General features: G+C 42.7%; 1 protein-coding gene across 7 annotated transcripts in view; it reads right to left on the reverse strand.

Moving 5' to 3' along the window:
- Window positions 1–203: 203 nt before the first annotated feature.
- The window catches only part of LOC100746284 (irregular chiasm C-roughest protein-like), a 162,587-nt gene continuing 144,065 nt past the window's right edge, over window positions 204–18,725 (reverse strand). For 4 of the 7 annotated variants that reach the window (XM_024372151.2, XM_033324505.1, XM_033324506.1 and 1 more), the window contains exons 5-14: window positions 18,513–18,640; window positions 16,107–16,258; window positions 14,967–15,163; window positions 14,655–14,768; window positions 13,222–13,462; window positions 12,038–12,193; window positions 11,194–11,441; window positions 10,267–10,502; window positions 9,466–9,595; window positions 1,098–9,170 (exon numbers count right to left, since the gene is read on the reverse strand). In XM_024372151.2, coding sequence (XP_024227919.1) covers window positions 9,072–9,170; window positions 9,466–9,595; window positions 10,267–10,502; window positions 11,194–11,441; window positions 12,038–12,193; window positions 13,222–13,462; window positions 14,655–14,768; window positions 14,967–15,163; window positions 16,107–16,258; window positions 18,513–18,640 — 1,701 coding nt within the window. In that variant the 3' untranslated portion in view covers window positions 1,098–9,071. Of the gene's footprint in view, window positions 9,171–9,465; window positions 9,596–10,266; window positions 10,503–11,193; window positions 11,442–12,037; window positions 12,194–13,221; window positions 13,463–14,654; window positions 14,769–14,852; window positions 15,164–16,106; window positions 16,259–18,512; window positions 18,641–18,725 lie in introns of all 7 variants that reach the window. The other 3 variants (XM_024372152.2, XM_033324507.1, XM_024372150.2) reach the window with 3 other exon arrangements.

Here is an 18,725-nt window from a genome sequence, read left to right on the forward strand (position 1 = left end):
AAGACTTTCATTTCTTCGATATTATCGTTGTATCTATTTCCTCCCTTTTCTTTCCCTCTTTCCTTTTCTTTTTTTCTTATTCCTTTTACTCTTTTCTCTTCTTGCCTTCGGTTAGTCCTTTGCTAAAAAATTAAAGCAAATACGATAAAACGTAAAATGTCCACGAATACGTGCTCCAGAGATAGACTTTGTCGTGGCTGTGGTGCACGGAGATTCGAAGAGGGGTTGGTGAAAAAGGTATTGATATTGGGAGGAGAGTTGCGATTGCAGACAAGAAATGGGATCGTCTTGCATGGAATGAAGGGTGAAAACGTGAGACTACGAGGGCTGTTATATGGCAAAGATTTAATAAAATATGATAACAGCAGTGATACACATTACACTCTACGAGAAGTATAAAATAAACGGCACTGGCTGCTTAATAATTAGTATGTAAATCAATTAACTATAAATAATTATAATAATAATAAAAATCGTTGTTGCGTTATAATGATGGATGATAAAAGTCGCGTAAACAAAAATGTACACCTTACAAGTACGAAATTTTTTGCGCCGATCGATCACGATGATTACGATAATAGACGATGGATACTTATCTAAAAAAAACATACTTCAATATATATATATATATATATATATGAATATGTACTTATGCTAACAATAATAATTAAAAAAAGAGGAGAAAGAATAATTAAAGCACTCGGTGTAACGCATGAATAAATGCATCATCAAATTTATACGACATAAACTCAATTAATATACACAACATTAAAATAAACATTTCTTTGGTTTTGTCGTTTCTTTTCTTTTATTCGCGTTGCAAGAAAGAAAAGAAACGTGTCCCGTCTCGTAAAATTTAGTCCTCCGGGCAAGGAAAAAGAAATTAGAAGAGACAAAAATGAAAATAAAAGAAAACACGAAGTTCGATGAAAGGGTGAGTGTACTTATGGCAGTGAGGGGAAGCGAGTGGGCTGAACGGAAATGATGAAAGTTTCAATGTCAGTTTTATCGGCCAGGTGTACACTAGTGGTAAGGGCACGCGTTAATACCTATCGACTGTCGCGACGCGGAAAACATTGAAAATTTCTAAGCTTCTTCTTATTTTCTTTTCTTTGTTCCTTTGTACTTACATGTCCTTAAGGTTATATGATGCGCGCGCGCGTGTGTGTATGTTTCGCGAAGTGATCGAAGGGGAATGAGAAAATGCGACAGACGTTAGCTAAACTCGGAATAAAAAGTTTTTTTCATTGGCACACTGTCGATATCGAAGAGTAAGACTCGGTAGTTTCTTCGCGGTACGTTCCTCGATTCTCAAGAAAAGAAAATCTTTATTTAACTCTCTCGCTCCCTTTCACTCTAAAATGCGCGCTCTTTCTCTCTCTCTCTCTCTCTCTCTCTTTCTCTCCCTGTTTTTACTAAAATTTCTTTCTCGCTAACGGAAGATCTTGTGCGAACAATGCTTTGTCTTTTCCCGTGGGTTTCGTTTTCGCGCCCAATCTTTGCGCTACAGGTATGTACGTGCGAGGAATTTTGGATCGAATTGCGATCGAACCAATACGGATCAAAGTTTCATGATTTTCGAAGCATATATTTTTTATATTTTATATATATATATATATCTTTCTTTCTGATGCGGATGAAAAATGTGTATCGTTTCTGACAAATCGACCTGGTTTCCGTTAAAACGTAGAGAGGGATGCGTCCAACCGTCAAAGTGGCGATAGCAATTCGTTTGTGCATTTTAGATCCGCGTGTGACGTATCCTGTTGTCACAAAAGAGCGCTTGATCGCGAAATACGAAGCTATGAAATTCACGATGGCCGGTCGTTGATTTTCATATCGCGTTCGCGGCGATTCAATTCACTGTCAGGCAGCGCGATAGTAAGATCGATGATCGATCGTCAAACAAAAACCCCAGAAACAGCGACTCTCTTCTTCCTTCCCTTCGTTTTTTATAAGGAGATCTCAAAAAAGTGTCTAGCTAAATTGTTTCGTTAGGCTATTATGATACAAAGTAATGTACACTAAAAAGTATGATTCGCTGTTCATAGTCAAATCTCTAGTGTTCGAAATATTTACACATGTTTATTATTCACCCTCCTTTCGTTCGAATTATCCTATAGTCCACTTGGTGCACTTCTGTTCGTTTCGTCAAAGGATCATCGATATTGACCGATTCGCTGATGAAATATCAACGTACCGAGTATCGGCTGCAAGGCGTGTGTACGCGATGTTGCGTAGGTATATAATTATATATATATATATATATATAATTTCGTTTTCCCCTCTATTCTTTAACAATTAAATATCAGTTCACTTTCAATAGAAACGGTCGGTTTGTTCGAAAAATCGATCGAGTTAAAAAAAGGTTGCGGTTGGGTGGCTACGCCGAGTTACGCTAAACGCGCGTAAGTAAACGGATCGATGATAACTCGTTATCAAATACGGAGGGAGGAGTCGGGGGATGAATAGTCAGCGGAATAGTATTTCGGCGAACTTCATTCGTGGCGTAGGTTTCGGCCTGTGAAGTTTCCCAATTCGATGCGCGATAGCGTCGGGGATGTAACGGGTTCGCAACAAAAGTTCTTGCATTTAATCGCGTTACGAGAGTTTCCTTCGAGTTTCGGTGTATTTCTTTTAGATCGAGTTACCTTTCGTTCGGTTAATTTACTTTTCGCCTCGGTGTGGCATTTGCGCCACGCGACTCCTCGCGTTACACCTCGTGTGTTACACATCGTTACCGTTTCCTAGTGTCGTTTCTTTTTCCATCGTTACTTCGCCGTAAGTTCCTCGCAATTAGCACACGCATTATTACCGTAATCGACCATTATGGCCGGGCATTAGGCGAGCCTTCGCCTCGAAACGTATTTTCCTACGAGATGTTCGGAATTTTTGTCGAGCTTCTTTGTCGAGCCAATTGTCTAATGTTACAAGAACTTCGTTGCATCTCCGTAACGTAATTGAAATTCCATTGTGCGCGGTTTAATTGTATGTATAAGGAAAATTCGATTCGAACGAATGTGATTCAGACATCATTAGCAGAGGCCGAGAAAGGCCAAGCTGCCGTTTGAAAACTGCAGGAAGGAAAAGCAAAAAAGTAACGAACGACAGAAAAATAATGGTAATAACGTGTTTGTCGTAACATGATCTTTCGATAGATATCGCGAACGTTCCTAATTATTACCACGAGCTATTCCGTCGTGTTCTTTTCTTTCTCTCTCTTTTTCTCATTTTATATGAGAGATTGATCCAAACCGAGTCACGCGACTTGTGCACCGACCTCTTCGTACGCGAATTTATCATGCATCGCTAACGTTCGATGCAGTTTCAACGAGCAGTCGTTTACAGTCTTTTCTTTCCCGTTTTGTTCGTTTGTTTAGTGTACCGGTAAAACAGTCTATCGTATTTGTAAAAGTGGATCGATGTTGGAGGGTGTGTTTGTTTTTTGATGCGCGTGGGCCGAAACGTTGACTGGAAGAGATTGTTTCACGAGATGATTTTTCATACCGGGGACGAGTGTGATAAGAGTGCGTTTTCGTTAAGTTGTTCCCAAGCGTTGTCGTTCGAGACGTACCAAAGTCGAATAAATTCCTGGCGCGTTCGTATCAAAAATTATTGGTCGAGATTACTACACACGGTGTACGTTGAAAAGTTTCTTTCTGTAAAAACGTAATGGATTTGTCGGATGATAACTTAGCGATACTCTCCCTTCGATTTCATACAAACGACACGATCAAGAAGATTATCGTACACAATAAACAAAAGAAACGTCGTTTCGTCGAGAATTCAAAGTGCAAGTCTTCGATCGAACGGATGGTCGGTCTGAATCAGAAGTGCTCGCGTCGCTTCAGAACGATCATCCTTCTTTTATCTTCTTTCCTACCGCCCTTACGATACTCGTACGATAACGATCGCTGTCGATCGGATCCTCACCGCTATATTATACAAACGATACGCCGATTAATTTTTAAAGATTCGCAACGATTCGCTTGAATTCCTTTTCGCAGGCAGCATTACACGCCGCGTAACGCCTTCTGAGAAAAAAGCTTTAACATCGAGAAAAATATGGGGGTATATATCGTATCTCCTATATGTCGCTCAGTCGAATTCGAAATAGCGTTTTTTTTTTTTTTTTTTTCTTTATACTCAGTAATCGATGCAACGTGTTTAACGTAGCTTTTATGGATAGCACGCGAAAAAGTGTTCATTTTCTAAAAAGTCACTTTCCATTTCACAAATGCGTGGACGGGCGACCGATCGTTTTTAAAATATATGCTCCCCGATATCGAGCTCTATGCACGGTAATTCACATATCTCGTTTGGAGGTTGACAATATTTTTTTTTGTATTTCTGTTTCTTTGTTCGTTCAAGTGTTCTCGCTTTTAAACCCGAGAGCGTCAAGGAGTTATTTACGCAACGAACGTTATGGCACATTTCATTGAATTAAAACGTTGCCTTTTTCGTTCTTGCGTTTCCTCTCGTTCACGCCTCAAAATCGGGAATTCTGATTAAATCGCCATTCGTTTAACTCTGTCGCGTGAAATAGTAAAAACGATCGGATCGCCGGATAAGGTTTGCGAAATAGTTAGTAATAGGCCATAATCCCTAATCGTAAAGTATGAAATGTATCAACAAATTTGAAAAAACTTCCCTCGTTCACCCTATTAGGCAATATTTTCCCTTTCTTCATCCCTTTCTCTACTCATTCTCTTTTCCATTTTCGCGCTCAGTTAGAGAACGCTTAACCGTTCGTCACAGGACTCGTCATAAATTGCCTAACAATATCGCGCTTTATAACACACAGCGTGACCGAGCCGAGCGCGAAGTTTCCTCAACGAGATGCGGCGAACGTTTCGAAATTCTTTCGAGAGGCGCGAGTTTGCGCGTCGCGAGAATAAACCTTTCAATGAAAACAACGACGTCGGGAATTGCACGAAACGAAATGATTGCACTATAGAAAAATAAACTATTCGAAGTTATCGATCATGCTCTTACCCGCGAACTTCCTTAAACCGGAATAAGCGAACAGAAGCTTCGCAGGAAGAGATTCGCGCGCGATATCTCGAGTGCATGCAGTTCGCATGGTGAAATCGCACGGCCGCGTTCGTGGAGGAAACTTCGCGATGGCTCTCGTTCCTTTCTTTGACTAAAGGCGAAGAAATCGATATAATTTAATTAATAATTGACAGATAACCAATTAATACGTATAGGATGGCCCTGCGGCAAGAAGGCGCAAACTCCTAAGATTCAAACGACATAAACTTTTCTAATTTTAACATTGCCCTGGACCATCCAGTACATTGATTGTAATTACTTCCCGCAGTATACTTCGTTATAACCTACATTTTTATAATAGAAATCATGTGTCTGTATGTATAGATCTCTCTCTTTTCCTCTTTCTGACATGGCCTCGTGCCGTCTGTAAATGTACGCGGATTCGTTTCCACGGATCGAACGAGTGTTTCCACCGTGTACGTTTTTCATGTCTTTTGTTTCTTCCTTCACCCCGCTGAACCTGTACAATCCGGAATTCCACCAAGCATTTATACATTTACACGTGACGTGTGTGCGATCGTACGCGCAAGCGCGCGTGCCGCGAAACGGCGCCCGGGCCTTCTGGCACACGCGCATGCGCACAGTATTTCGTTTGCGCGCGTTGAATGTGAAAAGTTCAAAATTCTTTCTCTTTCTCTCACAGTCATTCTCGCCTTTTTTGCTTTTACACTCGTTAACACTCACCCACGTACGCTCTCATTCTTTTAAATAGTTAACAGTAACATCAGGATGAATATTGTACAGAATGATTGATGTACAATAATCTGGACTTCCGGTGGACAGTTCCATGGCCCGGAAATGGGAGACTCCGTCGACGAGGCTGGTCGATTTCGCGACAAGAAGAACACGGCGATCGAATTACGAGAGGAAAGATACTTACGAGTACGATAATACTACACTGTGTAATTTCGTTCCGATCTGACCGCGTTCTTCTCGACGAAACGATTCGAGCGCGAACAGAGGAACTGATCGTTTCGTGACGACGGACTGCGCACGATCGCGGTCGATCGTGGGATCGAGAATGAGTTCTCGATAGGAAGGAAGTATTTATATTACGAATACTGATTTTCTTTCTCTTTTTCGATCTACGACGACAGGGTCGAAAACTTTCGAGGGGAACTGTCCGTCGCGAAACTGTCCGCATAGTATCCGATATGCACATAGTGTTTTATCTTTTCATTCTTTTTCACAGTTATAAAACTAACTAAATCTTACGAGATACGGTGAGCAATAATTCCAGTTATGTACAGAAATTATGTTACATACGTCTGAATATAAAGATATTTTCTCCACAATACAAATGTATATTCATTCGCTTTTTTAGCTCTGAATGCGCCACGATCACCGTCATCGTTCGTTCGAATCCCATCGTCGTCACCGACATGTTTGCTCGAGCTCTACATTTCCTTTTCTCCTTTTCCTCTTTTTTTCTAATTCTGTTTTAATCACCGACGCACCACGCGAGTATGGGGCCAATCCGTAAGCGTGCAGCCTTTTTCTTTCGAAATCGTTTTAGTAATTGATAGGCTACCCTGTTTCGTTATCGTAATCAATGGTATTATGCTCGCTGCATAGCATCGCGACGTCAATGAGCGATATATCTGTTTGTTTCGTTTTTTTACCGTGTTTTTCTTTGAACTTGAGGATTCTCTATCTCGAGGCTGTAGATCGTCGTCGAGGAGAACTTAATAAGTCTGGATCCTCGTTCGACGAGCTACAGGCATTGCAAACGAACAAGAAAACATTTTCGACAAGAACGAAAATAACTTAATAACGATTGTAATCGAACGAAGAATTCTCGGCCAGTTTCTCTTCTTTTTTCCATTTTAAGTCGCGCTCCATTTTTTTCTCCCGAAACGAGATACACGACCAATTACATCTAACACGTTGTTTCCTCTGCTTGATCGTCTATTAGTTAATATCGTTATAATATTATTTACACGAAGCTGTTCCATTCACAAACGAGCTTATTCCGATACAGCTTTGCTTTTGTAGCGCCACCAAACTATAGGCCCTATGTTCGTATTGACAACAGGTGATATATTTATATATGTATATATCTAATCATTTTAGCTATCTATTTTACAAAGTTCGGCCCGTGGAACGCTTCGATCGCTTTCCAAACGCGCGTATTTTCACGATTGAAAATCCTCAGGCCGGAAGGAGACACGAGATCGCGATCAATCTTGTCAGACAAGCAGCACGATCCGTTCGAAGTGTCCTTTTTCCTCGTCTAGTGCGCTTACTTGCGAATACTGCGCGAGACCTAACATTTTTTCCTACAAATAAAAAAAGGCAGCGAGACACAGCGTGACGTCGAAGTAGCAGCCGAGACGTTATGCCTGTCCGTGTTGACGACGCGATCCAACGATTTCTTCGTATTCAACACGTCACTCTTACCTGGACATCCGTCTACGTATCACATGTTCAAAACGCGAATTATCCGTACGAAGCACAATTATTCGATGTTCATTATTTTCTTGTTCACCTCGTGGCGTTTTCCCTCGTTTAGGAGACTGCTACTACGACCACAATGATCCGCGATGAAATTCGATACTCGTTTCTTCTTTTTTTTTTTTCGTTACGTTTCGAATGAACATTAAATACTTATCGAGATCTATAAGTATGCGAATAAAAGATTGTCGATACCGAGTGGTCTGTTCTCGTTCCGAAGAGCTCCTTCGATTTACGAACCTAACCACCGTCCTTCGTTTCTCGCTAATCCACCAACTACCCATTTTCGATGATCATTCCCTTTCTTCTTCTTCTTCTTTTGTTTTTTTCTTTTTTTAATTGATTTCTATCGAACCACGTCGAGCCACGTATTTCTTTGACATTTACGATAACCACGTTTATCCTAGTCCAGTCTCTTCGATGTACAAAGTCGACTATCTTATTTCTATTAGACGATAGAGAAAAATACACTGTGTTCCCGAGTCGATGAAGGAACCTTCTTATCCCACGATTCAGTCTTCTTAAATGGAGTACCACGCATAGTCAAGGCTAATCAATTCTTCTCGACAAGCTCGATCGGTCATTGTCGTTACCACAGTTGTTCGCCATTAATTCGATTCTTGTTTCTGCCGTTTCTCGAAGTCGGCCAACAAAATTTACAACTATCCTCGCATCCTTCACGATCTTCCCATACCGGTCGAATAGCTTACAAGTTTGACGAAAGCTATTTTTTGCCAGACTCTATGTTCTCAAGCAGTCTTAAGCGTTCGCGTTTGCCCGTTGTTTCACCAGCTCGTAGCGCGTTTACTGAATAATCGTAGTGTCAATTCCTTCGTAAGCAGGAACGTATCGTAGACCCTGCCGGCCCGCCACGCTCATCCTCTGGGCATCGTTTCCAGTAGGTAAATGCCTCTCGCGTATGTCTTCTTCTTTGCCAACAGTTTCTTCGTAACATCCACGCCGGGATACTCGGTAAGCTCTTGTGGTTCTTCGCTCGTTCCAACTTCTTGTAACCTTTCGATCGTGTCCCGAGAGATGTCACGGACAATCCGGTTCTCCTCGCTTTGCCCGCGTGGAATCGTCAAACTGTGTACGTTCGATTTATCCAAATGATATTCGTCGATCGTCGAAGACGCAGGAAACGGTTGCACGGTTCGATGACGCTGCTCCACGAGTTGTCGATGATCACGGCTGGCCCTTCGTAATTGTCGTAACACTATCTCGATGTACTTCAATGCTTCGCCGTTTTCAGCCATTCGTTGCGCTCGACCCTTCAATCGAAATTTCCTCGTCTCGTCCTTCGACTTCGTTTCTTCGAGCAATCGTTCGACTTCTGGCACGGGTGCGATCGTGGAAGCTCGCCGAACGATATCACGATCTTCAAATTCGACGCTATCGTGGCTCTGATAAGGGTAGTTCTGCTCTAAATTTTCTGCGAGAAACTTTTCGTGCGACCTGAACGTATTCGACTGCCGAGTCCATTCGATGGCTTCACGGTTCTCGAAGGCGGTACTAGTTAGGTCCGAACGTCGACGGTTCTAGTTCGGATAGACCCCCTGGCCTCATACGTGCGTCGCTAACGTCCCTACCGCCGAGGTGCGCTTTACCGTCGCTACTCCACCGTTTGGGCCGCCCGTGATGTAGTGCGCCGAAAGTGGTGCCTGGAAGATTATCAAAAAGTTACAGAAAATTAGCATCGAGCTCGTAGGAATTGTAACGTTTGGATCGATAAGGACTTTGCGGTGAACGCACTTAATGCACATAGCACTGAATAAGAGTGGGCGGTGTAACATTAAAAATAAGATTGATTTAATCGGCGCGATTAGAATCAATTGGTTGCACAATTATCTCGAACAAGATCTAAACTCGAACTAGTTCAGGTGAGCGTAGGAATGTACCTGAGATGTCGTAACTGTGCCTAGGAATTTGACACACATTCACTGCCATTGTACTAACCTGCGGTCCAGCACCGTTCAAGGTATTCAAGCTATTCATTCTCATTGCTTGCGTGTAGGGCGGTGGTGCTGGCGTTACTCCCGGCACAGCCGTGTGTGGCGCGTGTCTCAGTTGCTCCGCGGCTGACATTCTATTGTTTGGCAGAGGAAAGAACGATCAGAACAATTTCTAGCGTGATCTATATTATCGTATAAAATATCGCGATTATAGCGTGTATGGGTCGTTCGAGAATTGTTTGATCGAACGACGAAGCGCGGATTTGTTCGATTAATATTAAACGTGACTGGGATCTGTTCGAATCGACGTTATAAATATTCAAGACAGACGATTCATAATTTACGTGGAATATAATTAATCCCCGGAAACGATTGCACACGCGGCGCGGTAAATCCGTTAATCAATACGTTGTAAGTATTATAACGTTAACGCGTACGCTGTCCCAACGTTAAGTTCTCGAAATAGCGGCCGTATCATCTTCTGTTACCCTGCCGCATCTTTACACCACACGTTCGATCATCCCTCTACGAACTCTATTCTTTTCAACGATTTCCTTTCATCCGCCGTCGATTCATGGAATATCACGTTCCAAACTACCGTCGACTATAATTTCATCGTCTTCGGTGCAATTCGTGCGCGCCTCTGTAGGATTACTGCGCCAAAACACAATTACAGTGGGTCAAAGCTTCCTCTATTATCCAGAGCGTCGAACTAGATTGCGGGCTTGATGACACAGGGGGCGCGAGTTCCATTGATACCGTCCCGGCATGGCAGAGGCGGCAGCCAAGTCCCTGAGAACTTTACCTGAGGTAGGGGTTTCCATACGTTGCAGAGAAACGTGGGTCGATCGCTGGGGTGGTTTGCGGAGTGGAGGAGCCCAAATTCGCAGAACTCAGACCGATCTTCTTTGAGGCTAGTATTCCGCCAGACGGTATCCTGCTTAAGGATTCCCGTGATGCACCCACCCCTTGCGTCGTGGGCGGCATATAGTCGCGGGTATAATCTACGTACGGTACGTAACCATTATTGTTACTACCGTCCTGCAACAAACGAAACAAAAGGGCAAATATTAGCGACAGATATCATGATTTCCCAGTAATTCTTACAAACCGTTCGTTCCAGCACGGGGTGAGTATACCTAACGATCAAAAACACTTGGTAATTACCATATACAGAAAGTTTGTTCTTATTGCTTTATGAAAACACGAAAGACGGAACGTGCGGGCCGTGCCGAATATAAAATTAATTTTCTCGACGCTCGCGACGTAAGGTCGTGGCATCGACCCGTAAGACGTTCGTGCACGGTCGACGTTGGCACGGGTTCCGCGACCCAGGAACATTTCTAGGTCTCGACATTATAATTCGTTCAGTGTGTACAGAAATTAGGATCGGTACAGATTATCATAGTAAAAGGGAGATCTGAGACGTGGTCGAATTCCAAATGTTCCACGCAGCAAAGCTTGGAAAGGGTATTAGGATTCGGTGGGGAAATTCTTAAAAACTGCAAATTAAATCTACACGGTTCGCGTGAGTGCATGCCCAGGGGAGAGATTCTACGCTTTAATATGCACTCTAGAAACTCGCTGTTTCTTCGTGAAATAAACTAGATTACGCTCTGGCTCCGGTTCTTGGCATCCTCCTCGTGCAAAACGCGAGATTGCGAGCAGAGAAATTTTCGGACGTGAATACTGGTAGTTCGAACGAGTATGGCATTGGTTATATTATACTTACGTTATTCTTCGGCGGGAACGAAGGTTCCGTGTAATCGGCGCTGTAACGATAACCCAAGGGATTGGGTACAGGGCCGGCCAGCGCCAAAGCGTTCACACCTCTCGTGCTTCCTTCGCCCTCGCTGTCAAGCGCTGTCACGCTCTCCGCGTTGCTGACACTCGATCCCGCCCGTATATCCGCTTTAACGTCCGACAGGTTGCTGCTTCTGTCACTTTCTCGATATCTATCCGCGTTCGAATCTGTTTCCTCTGTCGGCGAAAGAAATTCGAAAAGATCAGCATAGAGAAAAATAAGATTCCAGATGAGAGTTATATCCTGCGTGACTGTCCATTGCATCGAGTATTTATCGAGGATTAGAATACGAAACGGTCTGTAAATGGAGTCGATGCCGATTACGATCGAGAAAATAAGTACTTGGATGTATTAAGTAGAAAAATATATCGGATAACTCTGTTACGAAACTATAAAGCGTATAATCGCTGGAAGAAAAAATTAAGCTGGATCAAGCATAAACAAACGCTTTAGAAAGCTACTGAAGGACCACTAGATATCGCGCGTCGACTCCACCCAAGTACGTTTGAATACCAGCTCGCTACTTATCAGACTCGTTTGCATTCAATGAGCTATCATTCATCCGCGGTTATACGTATATGTTTTTCCGTATCGTTAACGATAGATGCCGAACGATAACGTTGGTGTCTCGTTCATAGACAAGAAGAATTCGAAGCAGTCCCGCGACTGCCTGGAAATGATGAAATCTCGAGTCACGAAAAACGATAAAAGCAATGGGAAACGGACGTGACTAATGACGTTATAATTCGTTCGAACATGATATTTCACTCACGCATATCAGTCTCTTGAGTCTGGGCCGTCCTCGGTCGTGGTTGTTTGATGCGGTCGCGGCAATGTAGAATGAGTATAATGATCACGCCAATCATGATCACGCAGACGATCAATCCACCGATGATGAGAATCAGTTGCCAATCGACTGGAATCAACGCTAAGCGTCACGAATGGTTAAAATCTCGGCTGTTTGGCTCAACGAGTGAAACAATATCGTTCTCATCTCTTTCCTTTTTATATTTTCACTTCCTCTTCAATTTTCCTCTTAAAATTGCGCGACGATCGGTGTTTGCGCCCGACGACGAGTTCACTCTAGTATAAAATTGTCGGACGCGAGTGCGCGCGACTGCTTAACGATGCGGATTAAATTTTTGCAAAGTGCACGCGGAACGCGCGTCGGTTAATTGAATCCCGTGGAATTTATGACGTGGTCCGGAGCGTGTATCGATGAAAATTTACAGAATCAACCGGCTGAATTAGTAGAACGAACGCCGTGCAGTCGAACGGACGGATCTGTGAAAGATCGGTCGGAATTATCGGGGAAAAAAATTGGCTAGGTTCGATCGAAAGTTACGATGAACAAGAATCGCGGCAAAAATTGAGACTTAGAGTGCCATTTGTTTTCGTTATTTTTGTTTCCATCGGACATGTTCAAATAAAAAACTTCGACTCGTATTTTACTACAGCCTGTCTGACTGGCCAACGAATCGCCGGTTCATCTTGTCACTGCTACGATCGAACGTATCAGATACCGACGCGTGTTTCACAAAAATGCAAAATCACCGACCGTACACACACTCTGTGGTTTCACTCGATACTCCGTCACCGATGTTTTTATTTCATCGTAGGACGAACGGTCGCGATTTGACGGATTTGGAAATGCGGTTGGTTAGAATTCCGCGCCGATCTCGAAGCGTTCGAAACGCGTGACTCTGTCGTCGAACGAGATTCGATTTTTTCTCATTGATATATTTCTCGTCTTGTCCCTGGAACGCTTGCAGCGTTTTTTATGGACCGAAAACGTAGCAGTTTTTCGAGGACGCGTCGCGCATACATGGAAGAAAAGCATGAAATCGCGAGAGGAAAGAATGCAGAGGGCGAGTAAGAGAGAAAGAGAAAGAGTAAGAAAGGTAGAAAAAAGAGAGAAAGAGAAAGGTAGGTCGTTTATAATGGATATGAACTTACTGTGTGCCGTCAGCTTGATTATGACGGAATCCGTGCCGAAGCTATTCGTGACCGTGCAGTTGTAATCCCCGAAGTACGTGGATATGGGATCGAGCAGCGTGACAGTGCTGACGACTCTCTCGCCGGTGTATTCCTCCTGCACATGGAACGGCGTATTGTTCGACGAGAAATTGAGCTCGCGACCGGCGAAGCTCCATACCACCGAGTCCGCTTTTGGCACAGATACCGCGGTACACTTCACCTGCGAAATCGACGAGGAATAGTCGAATAAAAATCGTTTCCAATTGCCAGACATTTGCTCCCTTCTTGCCGAATCGACCGATACCCGTGTGTGCTTCCCTTTTTCGTGTGTCTCGTTTTTTAAGACCATTGCGCGTTGTACATTGATGGGTAAAAATGAAGAATAAAAAAGAGGAAAACAAGCGAGTTAAAAAAAAAAAAAAAAGAAGAGAAAATATGGTTAGTCGATGGCTGTATTCGCCCTATGAATGTTCATCCGTCTAGTCTAAATTCTGTCGAAAAATATCCGGTCGCTTTGCGTCGCTATTCTAAACCATCTGTTACATAGATTCCGAGGCTGTTCGATTTTCGGAGACACAGAGTCTAGCGACGCGGTTGCGGTTTTCGCATATTTTCCATAAATGCCTCGTTTCTGGTCCCAGCGCGCAAGTTATGGCTGATATAAATCGGAGCCGCGTCGCGTTCGTCGGCTTTACGAGACGTCGAAAACCAAACGAAAAATAACTGTTTTCAATAATCGACAGAAGCTTTGACGCTTTCTTTCTTATTATATATAATGGAACGTACAGTTGATCATCATATCTAAGTATTCGTCCACCTAGCACACCCAGTGTACACACATATAGGTAAATGGATTTACTGGCTCACGAAATTGTTTCAACACCTACTATAAAAATCTTTCTATCAAATTTGAAATCAATCTGGAAACGTATATGAAAATTACAAGATACTTATTGCAAACTTATATTCAATAAAAATAAGCGTTGACCATAATGTGGCCACTGAATATCGAGGTTTAATTAATTAATTAATGCAATGGATAAATCACTGCTTAAATACTTTTATCATCTCTGCGAAATATACATTGTACTAAATAGTTTTGTAATTTCTATATATATTAATAAAATTTATATCAAATTTTATACGTATGTGCATGAAATTGAAATCAAAAGCACTGAAATTATTCTTCTATTACTACGGAAAGAGTGATATTCCTTTTATAACTGTTATGTAATGGCAAAATATTGTATGACATGTCATAATGTGTTGAAAAAGTCGACTACGATAGATGGACGAATACTTATGCATGATTGTAAAAAAAAAAAAAAAAAAAAGAAAACAAGAACAGAAAATAAGAAACGAATGTGGATATGAACTATAGATATAAAGGAGAATCTCAATGGCAAAATTACTTTGACAACGCCCTCGTCGGGTACATATTGCACCCTCTGTGACACTATGCTCGGTGACGCCCGGATGTAGATATTCGCGTAGCCCGTCAGCTCCGGAAAACCCGGTACGTGTGCCTTGAAGAAAACAAGAACAGAAAATAAGAAACGAATGTGGATATGAACTATAGATATAAAGGAGAATCTCAATGGCAAAATTACTTTGACAACGCCCTCGTCGGGTACATATTGCACCCTCTGTGACACTATGCTCGGTGACGCCCGGATGTAGATATTCGCGTAGCCCGTCAGCTCCGGAAAACCCGGTACGTGTGCCTTGCAAAAGTACCGTCCGGCTGTCTCGTGGTTCACCACCACGCTGATGTTCGGCGTGCTAGCGACCTGTCGCTCCGAGTCCTCGTGGTACCAACGGATCTCCGGTGTTGGGTTTCCGTCGACGTCGCACTGCAAGATCTCCGTCGCGCCGTACTGCGTCTCCACGGAGATTGGCTGGTGCCGGAACTGTGGCCCGTCTGTAAAATTTAATTTTCACCTCATACAATTTTTCTAGATTGATATGTCAGTGAGCGAAAGAAAAGAATTTCTTTTCTCTCTTTCTAAACTGTTGTGATATCATATACGTATAATATTCGCAAACCGGCCGAATGTACCGAATGAAACGCGCAACGGTCAAAGATCTCTCGTGCGACTGAAGTAATATTATTAGCGAAATGTTACAATTTCACACGTGAAGCCGTTAGCAGTGTTAATAACGATACAGATAATTACGATACAAATGGTAATGAAAGAAATGAAATTTTACAGATATTTGATTATTTTAAATTTTACAAGTTATATGATTATTCCACATAATAAAGAATTATGAAATCGTAAAAGGGAAACTTATAACTTGTAACTCTTCAATTTATTAATATTATTATTTGATAAATTATTGTGCAAGAGAATTCTGATCGTACCTAGCTTCTATCACGCGTCGTTCGTTGTATCGTGTTTTACAGTACAAAGCTTTTAACGCAAAACAAGTCACGAAACGCGAATTTGGTTGGTCTGATCTTTTGAAGGAGGCGATGTTCACACACTGAAGAGGAGATCCATAAATCGAGAATACGATCCGTGAAGAACTACCTCCGAAAATATGACGGCAAATTTTCTCCTAAGAAGTCCAATTTATTCTCGGCCTCGGCTTTTGACAAGCGTTATCCCGAATTTCGCTGATGCCCGCCAACCGGATCCCGACTAAATAACACGACGAAACGACGTCGAAGCACCCTTCCGGATGAACGAATGGGATAAAGAGAGGCCGAGTCAGCGAATACTAAACGCGTGCTTTCTTTCGTATGGAGCAAATACACGAAACGAAATTCTTCATACGAATCGTCAGCGTGATACGACTCGAAAATTATTCCTATTTCCCTTTCTGGCTTGATGTACATTTCACCTCGTTTGCATACTCACACGTGATATCCAGAGTCTCGGTGTCCTCGCTCTTCCCGACATCGTTGTGAACCTCGCACTTTACAATCGCGTCGTGGAGATCGCGGGTTGCGTTGTGGATGATCATCTCCGTGGTGTAGTCGCCGATCACCTTTTTCTCGTTGATGAACCACCTAACGAGTAAAAAGGATAGACCCTTGATGAACGTGTAATTGCTGTATAATTTGCAGGCGGCAGCTTCGCAAAAAGCTGCTGCTACCGGTCGATCGACGCGACGGAAAAGTCTCAAGGAATAATTATGCATTTTTGAAAATTCTTCGCTGCTTCTTTCGATCTTCCTCTTCTTCTATCTCCACCAATCTATTCTACAATTCGTTTTTCTTACCACGATCGTCTTTCGTTCTATAATACTCGAGCACGATTCTCCTCGTTCATTTTTCAGATTCGATCGATAGGAGTTTTCGGTCGGACCACAAAGGACGAAGGAAAAGCGAGAACGATAACCCCCGTCGAATTAGTGGCGAGTCCTTTAGAAACGATCTTCGTCGAGAGATCGTGGTTTACGGCCGTTCTTCGGCCGCAAGATTTATCTCGTTCGCCGGTACAATCGATGAAAAGAGCGACGAGGATTGGTCCGGATGGCAATAAAAGCGGGGGAGAGGCGGTCTCTTTCAACCGGTCGAATCGCGTGCTCATATACGTTAGCAAAGAACCGAAGAAACTGAATGAAACGATCACGAAACTTTCGTGGCTCGTGTATCCTAGGAAGGATGCCTTTTTCTCGCACCTTTCGTAGTAGGTCACGTTCTAGCACCATCCAAGTCCCGTCGCTAATAGCACTCGGGTCCCTCGGCGTGACTCTTTACCTGGCTTTTATTATTTTCGCGAAATTACACGTCGTAGAAACTTCCGCCGTAAACGTCTTAAACAGTTGCTCGGAGATTCTAGCCGGCTTTTACGGTTTCGATTTCACACGAACCCGAGTAAATCGATGTTTCGTCAAGGGCTATACCTTAAATGAAACCATATAAAAGTTTCTCGTCTATTTTCCTGTCACTGCTCGATTATTCCCGAATCGCACGTATACGAAAGTAAAGCCATTCACACTGGACAGTATGGTTTCGCTTTCGTTTCGCGATCTGTGTTTTATCGGACTCGCTAGACAAACGGCACAACTGATATACGTCGACGTATACAAACTCGCGTCCACTCGTATGCGCTCACATAGAGAGATCGCTAGAACAGCGAAACAGACAACAAGGCAACGCGTAACGCAACGTACGACCGGTCAACATTGTCCTAAACTTTGCATTGTCCTCTCTTTGAAAGGAGTATCAATTATTTGCTTTCTACGAGCCACGACCGATTGCTTGCTAATTCTCCTTTTGTCTTCGTGTGTGCTGGTCCACTTCGTTCTTTGATAAACCAATGCTTCTCCCTTTCATCCGTCTCCTTCTGTTATCGTTAAAAATCCACGAATTAAGCATTTCCTAACTTAGCGAATAGTACAGTAGAATGATTTGTGTCGCCTAATCTTCGGTATCTTAAAATTCTATCTTGAACATTACACATTTTTGAGTATTATGAGACACCGTTAGTCCTTAATAGAGAAACGAAAGGATGAGAAAATTTCGCTAATATAGTTCGTGGTTCGTTATTGGAAAATTTATACGGATAGAGTATATATCGATGTTCTGTTGAAAGGTAATTGATATACTTGGAACTTTGAGAGAATGACAAGTCCAATGGTTGTTGCTTCTACGATGCTGTTACAACCCTGTTCCATATTCCACTTGCTATTACGCCCATATTCTATTTGAAAACTAGAACAAATTGAAACTATGTTTCGTGTAATAATTTGAAATTGTGTTTTTGATGAAAGGATTGTTTGAAACTATATTAAATTCTGAAATTTATAATAAAATATATATTAAAATATGATATATATAAGTAATATTCAAACAGAAGCTAAAACGTATATCATTCGAGTCCTATGTATCAGTAACCAGATAATAGAAAACCTGAAATCTGTCGTTCAGAAATAACAATTATTTTAATGATATGGCGTAGTTGAAGGCCTTGATCCCTAAGTACACTCGACATTCGAAGCAACGATGTTCTTTTTATAATGAACGTGCTAGAATTGGAGTAGCATGATCTATCAAGGAAGGAACGCTTGTATTCCCAGGCCGTCTACGCTCATCATGTACCGGCCTATCGTCGACGGACATGCAACCATGAAACCATCTACATCGACATCTGGCCACATGCAGCAACAACGCTCCAAATTCGACGAGCGCTCTTGTAGCGGGTATCGATCATCGAAGGATATCGTTTGCGTCTCTTGCCAAATGGGAGGGATATACGTAGAGGAAGGGTGCATGAAAGCAGCGAGGTAGTCGCGTTACTCGCGCGTTTCCCACTCACCTGTACTCGACATTCGGTGGATTCGCCTCGGCGCGACATTTGAAACGGAGCTCGCTACCCTCCACGATGCGGCCATTCTTGCCCAAGCCCGACCGGATTCTCAGAGACACTTTCGGCGCGTAGCGTACCTGAAACACGAGATACGAGGCGTTCGATATGGATACGCGTCGAATACGATTCAGAGGGGGAGAAGAGAGATGCTTGAAATGTCAC

This window comes from Bombus impatiens, unplaced genomic scaffold (assembly GCF_000188095.3).
Source record: "Bombus impatiens unplaced genomic scaffold, BIMP_2.2 scf_3474, whole genome shotgun sequence".
NCBI lineage: Eukaryota > Metazoa > Arthropoda > Insecta > Hymenoptera > Apidae > Bombus > Bombus impatiens.